At 45.6% G+C, this 12,842-nt stretch overlaps 1 protein-coding gene across 1 annotated transcript in view; it reads left to right on the top strand.

Annotated features, from left to right (window-relative positions):
- LOC106592112 (CWF19 like cell cycle control factor 1) overlaps positions 1-12,429 on the top strand; it is a gene marked incomplete at its 5' end in the record, with an annotated part of 41,556 nt that extends 29,127 nt beyond the window's left edge. The window contains 2 exon segments of the mRNA XM_045712576.1: positions 6,550-6,647; positions 10,733-12,429. Coding sequence (XP_045568532.1) covers positions 6,550-6,647; positions 10,733-10,877 — 243 coding nt within the window.
- Between the last annotated feature and the right edge of the window lie 413 nt (positions 12,430-12,842).

The following is a 12,842-nucleotide window of genomic DNA, read 5'->3' as shown; positions in this document are numbered from 1 at the left end:
ACCTCAAACAGGTTCACACACACACACCTCAAACAGGTTCACACACACACACACCTCAAACAGGTACACACACACACCTCAAACAGGTACACACACACACCTCAAACAGGTACACACACCCATCTGCGTCCGTTTGGTACTGCTACACCCACGTTGAATTGTTTATTAGCTAATTATTAGGGCTGTCGGATAGAACAAGTGTTGACCTTACTGTCGGATTGTTAAAGAAATATGTCCATTTAAATGTCATGGGTTTCAGTGGTTAACTAAATCAAATCAAACTTTATTTGTCACATGCGCCGAATAGAACAACCTTACTGTGAAAAGCTGCCTTAACCTCTCTGGGCCAGTGGGACGCTATACTGCCCCCTAGCCATAACAGGTTAACCAACAATGCAGTTCAAGAAAGAGTTATTAAATAAACTAAAGTAGAAAATAATAAAAATTAACACAATAAAATAACAATAACGAGGCTATAAACAGGGGGTACCAGTACAGAGTCAATGTGGAGGCTATATACAGGGGGTACCGGTACAGAGTCAATGTGGAGGCTATATACAGGGGGTACCGGTACAGAGTCAATGTGGAGGCTATATACAGGGGGTACCAGTACAGAGTCAATGTGGAGGCTATATACAGGGGGTACCGTACAGAGTCAATGTGGAGGCTATATACAGGGGGTACTGGTACAGAGTCAATGTGGAGGCTATATACCGGGGGTACCGGTACAGAGTCAATGTGGAGGCTATATACAGGGTATTACGGTACAGAGTCAATGTGGAGGCTATATACAGGGGGGTACCGGTACAGAGTCAATGTGGAGGCTATATACAGGGTATTACGGTACAGAGTCAATGTGGAGGCTATATACAGGGGGTACCGGTACAGAGTCAATGTGGAGGCTATATACAGGGGGTACCGGTACAGAGTCAATGTGGAGGCTATATACAGGGTATTACGGTACAGAGTCAATGTGGAGGCTATATACAGGGGTTACCGTACAGAGTCAATGTGGAGGCTATATACAGGGGGTACCGGTACAGAGTCAATGTGGAGGCTATATACAGGGGGTACCGGTACAGAGTCAATGTGGAGGCTATATACAGGGGGTACCGGTACAGAGTCAATGTGGAGGCTATATACAGGGGGTACCGGTACAGAGTCAATGTGGAGGCTATATACAGGGGGTACCGGTACAGAGTCAGTGTGGAGGCTATATACAGGGTATTACGGTACAGAGTCAATGTGGAGGCTATATACAGGGGGTATCGGTACAGAGTCAATGTGGAGGCTATATACAGGGGGTACCGTACAGAGTCAATGTGGAGGCTATATACAGGGGTACCGGTACAGAGTCAATGTGGAGGCTATATACAGGGGGTACCGGTACTGAGTCCATGTGGAGACTATATACAGGGGGTACCAGTACAGAGTCAATGTGGAGGCTATATACAGGGGGTACCGGTACAGAGTCAATGTGGAGACTATATACAGGGGGTACCAGTACAGAGTCAATGTGGAGGCTATATACAGGGGGGTACCGTTACAGAGTCAATGTGGAGGCTATATACAGGGGGTACCGGTACAGAGTCAATGTGGAGGCTATATACAGGGGGTACCGGTACAGAGTCAATGTGGAGGCTATATACAGGGGGTACCGGTACAGAGTCAATGTGGAGGCTATATACAGGGGGTACCGGTACAGAGTCAATGTGGAGGCTATATACAGGGTATTACGGTACAGAGTCAATGTAGAGGCTATAAACCGGCTGGTACCGGTACAGAGTCAATGTGGAGGCTATATACAGGGGGTACCGGTACAGAGTCAATGTGGAGGCTATATACAGGGGGTACCGGTACAGAGTCAATGTGGAGGCTATATACAGGGGGTACCGGTACAGAGTCAATGTGGAGGCTATATACAGGGTATTACGGTACAGAGTCAATGTGGAGGCTATATACAGGGGGTACCGGTACAGAGTCAATGTGGAGGCTATATACAGGGGGTACCGGTACAGAGTCAATGTGGAGGCTATATACAGGGGGTACCGGTACAGAGTCAATGTGGAGGCTATATACAGGGGGTACCGGTACAGAGTCAGTGTGGAGGCTATATACAGGGGGTACCGGTACAGAGTCAGTGTGGAGGCTATATACAGGGGGTACCGGTACAGAGTCAATGTGGAGGCTATATACAGGGGTACCGGTACAGAGTCAATGTGGAGGCTATATACAGGGGGTACCGGTACTGAGTCAATGTGGAGACTATATACAGGGGGTACCGGTACAGAGTCAATGTGGAGGCTATATACAGGGGGGTACCGGTACAGAGTCAATGTGGAGGCTATATACAGGGGGTACCGGTACAGAGTCAATGTGGAGGCTATATACAGGGGGTACCGGTACAGAGTCAATGTGGAGGCTATATACAGGGGGTACCGGTACAGAGTCAATGTGGAGGCTATATACAGGGGGTACCGGTACAGAGTCAATGTGGAGGCTATATACAAGGGGTACCGGTACAGAGTCAATGTGGAGGCTATATACAGGGGGTACCGGTACAGAGTCAATGTGGAGGCTATATACAGGGGGTACCGGTACAGAGTCAATGTGGAGGCTATATGCAGGGGGTACCGGTACAGAGTCAATGTGGAGGCTATATGCAGGGGGTACCGGTACAGAGTCAATGTGGAGGCTATATGCAGGGGGTACCGGTACAGAGTCAATGTGGAGGCTATATGCAGGGGGTACCGGTACAGAGTCAATGTGGAGGCTATATACAGGGGGGTACCGGTACAGAGTCAATGTGGAGGCTATATACAGGGGGTACCGGTACAGAGTCAATGTGGAGGCTATATACAGGGGGTACCGGTACAGAGTCAATGTGGAGGCTATATACAGGGGGTACCGGTACAGAGTCAATGTGGAGGCTATATACAGGGGGTACCGGTACAGAGTCAATGTGGAGGCTATATACAGGGGGTACCGGTACAGAGTCAATGTGGAGGCTATATACAGGGGGTACCGGTACAGAGTCAATGTGGAGGCTTTATACAGGGGGTACCGTACAGAGTCAATGTGGAGGCTATATACAGGGGGTACCGCTACAGAGTCAATGTGGAGGCTATATACAGGGGGTACCGGTACAGAGTCAATGTGGAGGCTATATACAGGGGGTACCAGTACAGAGTCAATGTGGAGGCTATATACAGGGGGGTACCGGTACAGAGTCAATGTGGAGGCTATATACAGGGGGTACCGGTACAGAGTCAATGTGGAGGCTTTATACAGGGGGTACCGTACAGAGTCAATGTGGAGGCTATATACAGGAGGTACTGGTACAGAGTCAATGTGGAGGCTATATACCGGGGGTACCGGTACAGAGTCAATGTGGAGGCTATATACAGGGGGTACCGGTACAGAGTCAATGTGGAGGCTATATACAGGGGGTACCGGTACAGAGTCAATGTGGAGGCTATATACAGGGGGTACCGGTACAGAGTCAATGTGGAGGCTATATACAGGGGGTACCGGTACAGAGTCAATGTGGAGGCTATATACAGGGGGTACCGCTACAGAGTCAATGTGGAGGCTATATACAGGGGGTACCGGTACAGAGTCAATGTGGAGGCTATATACAGGGGGTACCGGTACAGAGTCAATGTGGAGGCTATATACAGGGGGTACCGGTACAGAGTCAATGTGGAGGCTATATACAGGGGGTACCGGTACAGAGTCAATGTGGAGGCTATATACAGGGGGTACCGGTACAGAGTCAATGTGGAGGCTATATACAGGGGGTACCGGTACAGAGTCAATGTGGAGGCTATATACAGGGGGTACCGGTACAGAGTCAATGTGGAGGCTATATACAGGGGGTACCGGTACAGAGTCAATGTGGAGGCTATATACAGGGGGTACCGGTACAGAGTCAATGTGGAGGCTATATACAGGGGGTACCGGTACAGAGTCAATGTGGAGGCTATATACAGGGGGTACCGGTACAGAGTCAATGTGGAGGCTATATACAGGGGGTACCGGTACAGAGTCAATGTGGAGGCTATATACAGGGTATGAAGTAGGTCCTTGTAAACAAAGGGAGTCTTTAGTGAAGTCCTGCCAACCGTCAGAATCAGGATGCAGGGAAACAAAATGGAGGGCGCTATGGAAGCTGCAGTTTGATGAATAATATCACCATGATCAACAGCAGATGAAAGGTTGACTGAACAACCTGCTTCTTACTCATTTACATTTTAGTCATTTTAGCAGACGCTCTTATCCAGAGCGACTTACAGTAGTGAATGCATACATTTCATAACATTTTTTTTTCTCCGTACTGGCCCCCCCCCGTGGGAATCGAACCCACAACCCTGGCGTTGCAACCACCATGCTCTACCAACTGAGCTACACATTCTGTTTCTGTAGAAAAAGACAACTTCAAATCTTATCTTCTTAACCAGGTCATCTGTTTTTTAGGAACGTTCCCTTGGAGAACCATCCAATAACTGAACATGTAGTTCATCTGGAACATTCTAATGAGAGTTTAAAAACATATTTCGTTTCTAGTTGATGATGATGATAATGCTAGGAGACGGTAATGCTAGATGATAATGCTAGGAGATGATATGAAATGGTAATGCTAGGAGATGGTAATGCTAAGAGATGATAGGAGATGATAATGCTAGGAGATGGTAATGCTAGGAGATGATATGAGATGATAATGCTAGGGGATGATAATGCTAGGGGGTGATAATGCTAGGGGATGATAATGCTAGGAGATGATAATGCTAGGAGATGGTAATGCTAGGAGATGATAGGAGATGGTAATGCTATGCGATGGTAATGCTATGAGACGGTAATGCTATGCGATGGTAATGCTATGAGACGGTAATGCTATGAGATGGTAATGCTAGGAGATGGTAATGCTAGGAGATGATATGAGATGATAATGCTAGGAGGTGGTAATGCTAGGAGGTGGTAATGCTAGGAGGTGGTAATGCTAGGAGATGATATGAGATGATAATGCTAGGAGATGATAATGCTAGGAGATGATAGGAGATGGTAATGCTAGGAGATGGTAATGCTATGAGATGGTAATGCTAGGAGACGGTAATGCTAGGAGATGATATGAAATGGTAATGCTAGGAGATGATATGAAATGGTAATGCTAGGAGATGGTAATGCTAAGAGATGCTAGGAGGTGATAATGCTAGGAGGTGGTAATGCTAGGAGGTGGTAATGCTAGGAGATGGTAATGCTAGGAGATGATATGAGATGATAATGCTAGGAGATGGTAATGCTAGGAGATGATATGAGATGATAATGCTAGGAGATAATAATGCTAGGAGATGGTAATGCTAGGAGATGGTAATGCTAGGAGACGGTAATGCTAGGAGACGATATGAAATGGTAATGCTAGGAGATGATATGAAATGGTAATGCTAGGAGATGGTAATGCTAGGAGATGATATGAAATAGTAATGCTAGGAGATGGTAATGCTAAGAGATGCTAGGAGGTGATAATGCTAGGAGGTGGTAATGCTAGGAGGTGGTAATGCTAGGAGATGATAATGCTAGGAGATGGTAATGCTAGGAGATGATAGTAGATGGTAATGCTAGGAGATGATATGAGATGGTAATGCTAGGAGATGGTAATGCTAGGAGATATGAAATGGTAATGCTAGGAGATGGTAATGCTAAGAGATGATAGGAGATGGTAATGCTAGGAGATGGTAATGCTAGGAGATGGTAATGCTAGTAGATGATAGGAGATGGTAATGCTAGGAGATGGTAATGCTAGTAGATGATAGGAGATGATAATGCTAGGAGGTGGTAATGCTAGGAGATGATAATGCTATGAGATGGTAATGCTATGAGATGGTAATGCTAGGAGATGATAATGCTAGGCGATGGCAATGCTAGGCGATGATAGGAGACGATAATGCTAGGAGACGATAATGCTAGGAGACGATAATGCTAGGAGACGGTAATGCTAGGAGATGATAATGATAGGAGATGATAGGAGATGGTAATGCTAGGAGATTATATGAGATGATAATGATAGGAGATGTAATGATAGATGGTAATGCTAGGAGATTATATGAGATGATAATGCTAGGAAATGGTAATGCTAGCAGATGATAATGCCTGCTAGGAGATGGTAATGCTAGGAGATGATAATGCTAGGAGATGGTAATGTCAGGAGATGATAATGCCAATAGATGGTAATGCTAGGAGATGGTAATGCCAGGAGATGATAATGGCAATAGATGATAATGCTAGGAGATGGTAATGCCAGGAGATGATAATGCCAGGAGATGGTAATGCCAGGAGATGGTAATGCCAGGAGATGATAATGCCAGGAGATGGTAATGATGAAACTGTGGTCGTCTGTAGCCCAGTTGGTAGAGCATGGTTCTCTGCAACACCAGGATAGTGGGTTGGATTCCCGGGACCACCCAGACGTTAAATGTAACAGGACTCCTAAGTTGCTTTAACATATTTTCTGATAATGCTCGGTTATAATAAGTAATAATTTGTTTCTATCAGATTGCTCCTCCAGGGACACCGTACTTCTACGTGGAGCTGGACTCTGGAGAGAAGCTCTTCTACCGCATTCAGAGAAACTTCCCTCTGCAGTTTGGCAGGTATATACGCACACACACACACCATGTATGATCTAACCTACAAACTAGCGATGTGAATCTTTCAAGGATAAAGCGTTACCTGTCTAACAGAATACAGAGGGTGCGCTTTAACCCTCTCCAACATAATCCAGGTAGAATCAGGAATTCCCCAGGGCGTTACCTGTCTAACAGAATACAGAGGGTGCGCTTTAACCCTCTCCAACATAATCCAGGTAGAATCAGGAATTCCCCAGGCGTTACCTGTCTAACAGAATACAGAGGGTGCGCTTTAACCCTCTCCAACATAATCCAGGTAGAATCAGGAATTCCCCAGGGCGTTACCTGTCTAACAGAATACAGAGGGTGCGCTTTAACCCTCTCCAACATAATCCAGGTAGAATCAGGAATTCCCCAGGGCGTTACCTGTCTAACAGAATACAGAGGGTGCGCTTTAACCCTCTCCAACATAATCCAGGTAGAATCAGGAATTCCCCAGGGCGTTACCTGTCTAACAGAATACAGAGGGTGCGCTTTAACCCTCTCCAACATAATCCAGGTAGAATCAGGAATTCCCCAGGGCGTTACCTGTCTAATGTTTCAATCTTTACTATTGAATTGCCATTGGCTTTGAGTAAAGCCAGAGTGTCTATGTGTGCTGGTGACTCAACACTAAACACGTCAGCTACTACAGCGACTGAAATGACTGCAACACTCAACAAAGAGCTGCAGTTAGTTTCAGAGTGGGTGGCAAGGAATAATTTAGCCCTAAATATTTCTAAAACGAAAAGCTTTGTATTTGGAACAAAACGCTCACTGAATCCTAAACGTCAACTAAATCTTGTAATGAATATTGTGGAAAATGAGCAAGTTGAGGAGACTAAACTAGTTGGAGTAACCCTGGATTGTAAACTGTCCTGGTCAAAACATATTGATGCAACAGTAGCTAAGATGGGGAGGAGTCTGTCCATAATAAAGCACTGCTCTGCCTTGTTAATAACACTATCAACAAGGCAGGTCCTACAGGCCCTAGTTTCTACCTTCTTAACAACACTATCAACAAGGCAGGTCCTACAGGCCCTAGTTTCTACCTTCTTAACAACACTATCAACAAGGCAGATCCTACAGGCCCTAGTTTCTACCTTCTTAACAACACTATCAACAAGGCAGGTCCTACAGGCCCTAGTTTCTACCTTCTTAACAGCACTATCAACAAGGCAGGTCCTACAGGCCCTAGTTTCTACCTTCTTAACAACACTATCAACAAGGCAGGTCCTACAGGCCCTAGTTTCTACCTTCTTAACAACACTATCAACAAGGCAGGTCCCTACAGGCCCTAGTTTCTACCTTCTTAACAACACTATCAACAAGGCAGGTCCTACAGGCCCTAGTTTCTACCTTCTTAACAACACTATCAACAAGGCAGGTCCTACAGGCCCTAGTTTCTACCTTCTTAACAACACTATCAACAAGGCAGGTCCTACAGGCCCTAGTTTCTACCTTCTTAACAACACTATCAACAAGGCAGGTCCTACAGGCCCTAGTTTCTACCTTCTTAACAACACTATCAACAAGGCAGGTCCTACAGGCCCTAGTTTCTACCTTCTTAACAACACTATCAACAAGGCAGGTCCTACAGGCCCTAGTTTCTACCTTCTTAACTGCACTATCAACAAGGCAGGTCCTACAGGCCCTAGTTTCTACCTTCTTAACAACACTATCAACAAGGCAGGTCCTACAGGCCCTAGTTTCTGCCTTCTTAACAACACTATCAACAAGGCAGGTCCTACAGGCCCTAGTTTCTACCTTCTTAACAACACTATCAACAAGGCAGGTCCTACAGGCCCTAGTTTCAACCTTCTTAACAACACTATCAACAAGGCAGGTCCTACAGGCCCTAGTTTCTACCTTCTTAACAACACTATCAACAAGGCAGGTCCTACAGGCCCTAGTTTCAACCTTCTTAACAACACTATCAACAAGGCAGGTCCTACAGGCCCTAGTTTCTACCTTCTTAACAACACTATCAACAAGGCAGGGTCCTACAGGCCCTAGTTTCTACCTTAACAACACTATCAACAAGGCAGGTCCTACAGGCCCTAGTTTCTACCTTCTTAACAACACTATCAACAAGGCAGGTCCTACAGGCCCTAGTTTCTACCTTCTTAACAACACTATCAACAAGGCAGGTCCTACAGGCCCTAGTTTCTACCTTCTTAACAACACTATCAACAAGGCAGGTCCTACAGGCCCTAGTTTCTACCTTCTTAACAGCACTATCAACAAGGCAGGTCCTACAGGCCCTAGTTTCTACCTTCCTAACAACACTATCAACAAGGCAGGTCCTACAGGCCCTAGTTTCTACCTTCTTAACAGCACTATCAACAAGGCAGGTCCTACAGGCCCTAGTTTCTACCTTCTTAACAACACTATCAACAAGGCAGGTCCTACGGGCCCTAGTTTCTACCTTCTTAACAGCACTATCAACAAGGCAGGTCCTACAGGCCCTAGTTTCTACCTTCTCAACAACACTATCAACAAGGCAGGTCCTACAGGCCCTAGTTTCTACCTTCTTAACAACACTATCAACAAGGCAGGTCCTACAGGCCCTAGTTTCTACCTTCTTAACAACACTATCAACAAGGCAGATACTTTATGGAACAGAGGGGACTGTGAAGAGACAGAGCGCACACGATAACATACACACACAATAATAATAAACCCCAGGAAGTGTAGCTGCTGCCTTGGCAGGAACTAATGGGGATCCATAATAAACCCCAGGAAGAGTAGCTGCTGCCTTGGCAGGAACTAATGGGGATCCATAATAAACCCCAGGAAGAGTAGCTGCTGTCTTGGCAGGAACTAATGGTGATCCATAATAAACCCCAGGAAGAGTAGCTGCTGCCTTGGCAGGAACTAATGGGGATCCATTATAAACCCCAGGAAGAGTAGCTGCTGCCTTGGCAGGAACTAATGGGGATCCATAATAAACCCCAGGAAGAGTAGCTGCTGCCTTGGCAGGAACTAATGGGGATCCATAATAAACCCCAGGAAGAGTAGCTGCTGCCTTGGCAGGAACTAATGGGGATCCATTATAAACCCCAGGAAGAGTAGCTGCTGCCTTGGCAGGAACTAATGGGGATCCATAATAAACCCCAGGAAGAGTAGCTGCTGCCTTGGCAGGAACTAATGGGGATCCATAATAAACCCCAGGAAGAGTAGCTGCTGCTTTGGCAGGAACTAATGGGGATCCATAATAAACCCCAGGAAGAGTAGCTGCTGCCTTGGCAGGAACTAATGGGGATCCATAATAAACCCCAGGAAGAGTAGCTGCTGCTTTGGCAGGAACTAATAGGAATCTATAATAAACCCCATAAAGAGTAGCTGCTGCCTTGACAGGAACCAATTGGGATCCATAATAAACCCCAGGAAGAGTAGCTGCTGCCTTGGCAGGAACTAATGGGGATCCATAATAAACCCCAGGAAGAGTAGCTGCTGCCTTGGCAGGAACTAATGGGGATCCATAATAAACCCCAGGAAGAGTAGCTGCTGCCTTGGCAGGAACTAATGGTTAAACATTTGATCCAGGGACTGATGCACTAGGATCTTAACCATTTGATCCAGGGACTGATGCACTAGGATCTTAACCATTTGATCCAGGGACTGATGCACTAGGATCTTAACCATTTGATCCAGGGACTGATGCACTAGGATCTTAACCATTTGATCCAGGGACTGATGCACTAGGATCTTAACCATTTGATCCAGGGACTGATGCACTAGGATCTTAACCATTTGATCCAGGGACTGATGCACTAGGATCTTAACCATTTGATCCAGGGACTGATGCACTAGGATCTTAACCATTTGATCCAGGGACTGATGCACTAGGATCTTAACCATTTGATTCAGGGACTGATGCACTAGGATCTTAACCATTTGATCCAGGGACTGATGCACTAGGATCTTAACCATTTGATCCAGGGACTGATGCACTAGGATCTTAACCATTTGATCCAGGGACTGATGCACCAGGATCTTAACGATATGGGTGAATCATTCCAGCCCAACTGAAAACAGTTACTAGCGTGTGTCTCTGTGTGGTGCAGGGAGGTGTTGGCCAGCGAGTCGGTCCTGAACATCCCAGAGAGGGCGGACTGGAGAGGGTGTAAACAGACCCCAGAGGAAGAGGAGAGTCTGAGCAAACAGCTACGAGACGACTTCCAACCATACGACTTCGCTCTGGAAGACTGAACACCTACACACACCTGTACCGTACAGTAGGGGTGTAATGGTATTCACACTGTACCGTACAGTAGGGGTGTGATAGTATTCAATCTGAACCATACATTGTAACGTACAGTAGGGGTGTAATGGTATTCACACTGCCGTACAGTAGGGGTGGAATGGTATTCACACTGAACCATACACTGTACCGTACAGTAGGGGTGTAATGGTATTCATACTGAACCATACATTGTACCGTACAGTAAGGGTGGAATGGTATTCACACTGAACCATACACTGTACCGTACAGTAGGGGTGTAATGGTATTCATACTGAACCATACATTGTACCGTACAGTAGGGGTGGAATGGTATTCATACTGAACCATACACTGTACCGTACAGTAGGGGTGTAATGGTATTCATACTGAACCATACATTGTACCGTACAGTAGGGGTGGAATGGTATTCATACTGAACCATACATTGTACCGTACAGTAGGGGTGTAATGGTATTCACACTGAACCATACATTGTACCGTACAGTAGGGGTGTAATGGTATTCACACTGAACCATACATTGTACCGTACAGTAGGGGTGTGATAGTATTCATACTGAACCATACACTGTACCGTACAGTAGGGGTGTGATAGTATTCAATCTGAACCATACATTGTACCGTACAGTAGGGGTGTAATGGTATTCACACTGAACCATACATTGTACCGTACAGTAGGGGTGTAATGGTATTCACACTGAACCATACATTGTACCGTACAGTAGGGGTGTGATAGTATTCAATCTGAACCATACATTGTACCGTACAGTAGGGGTGTAATGGTATTCACACTGAACCATACATTGTACCGTACAGTAGGGGTGTAATGGTATTCACACTGAACCATACATTGTACCGTACAGTAGGGGTGTAATGGTATTCATACTGAACCATACATTGTACCGTACAGTAGGGGTGTGATAGTATTCACACTGAACCATACATTGTACCGTACAGTGTCCCTCCAACTAGTAATTTCTACTATCATTGTGAGCTTCCACTTCTCCCACCTGCTGACTTCACCTACTAAGGACATTTTCGGCAGTTAAATGCAACAAAACATTTATTCATAAATAGCAATCTGTGAATGTTTATTTTTTTTTAAAAACTATAATTTGTTTAAAAGCGTGACAGCTGTATTTTTAGGTTGACGCAGCTTGTTGGCCGTTTTTAGCCAATCGGTGATTCTCAACCCAGTTCAAATCACATGACTAATCCCACCGGTATTTCTGACTCCCTGGTACACGGCCTCATGGTTACAAAACGCAGGGTCAGAGTGGAAACGTGAAACGGCCCAACATAACAGAGGCGGAGATCTTCCCTTCACTTCCTGCCTTTGGAGGCGGAGATCTTCCCTTCAATTCCTGCCTTTGGAGGCGGAGATCTTCCCTTCACTTCCTGCCTTCTCTCAGTTTTTTTTTTTACTTCAATCCAACCGTCTGAAATAGTTGTTTTCACAATGTGGAGATAAATCGGTGGCGTCGTTTTGGTCCCTGATTAAAAGCCTTTTTTTTTTTTGTATGTTTGTTTTTGAGTCTTGATTTTCTTTCCTACTCAAAGCTTTCCCAGAATGCTGTGTGTGTGTGTTCGTAGAGAGGATGGAAGTCTCTCTGGTGTTGGAGCTTCCTGATGAATCGTCCGCCTGTAGAGGCTCATCCTGACCAGCAGAGGGCAGCGTCTACTACACCAGGGGTATATTACTGACTAAGGACTAGTTCACCAGGGGTATATTACTAACTAAGGACTAGTTCACCAGGGGTATATTACTGACTAAGGACTAGTTCACCAGGGGTATATTACTAAGGACTAGTTCACCAGGGGTATATTACTAACTAAGGACTAGTTCACCAGGGGTATATTACTAACTAAGGACTAGTTCACCAGGGGTATATTACTAAGGACTAGTTCACCAGGGGTATATTACTAACTAAGGA

This window comes from Salmo salar, unplaced genomic scaffold, assembly GCF_905237065.1.
Source record: "Salmo salar unplaced genomic scaffold, Ssal_v3.1, whole genome shotgun sequence".
Lineage (NCBI taxonomy): Eukaryota > Metazoa > Chordata > Actinopteri > Salmoniformes > Salmonidae > Salmo > Salmo salar.
Note: the sequence above shows the minus strand (reverse complement) of the source record. Positions and strands in the feature narration are given on the sequence as shown.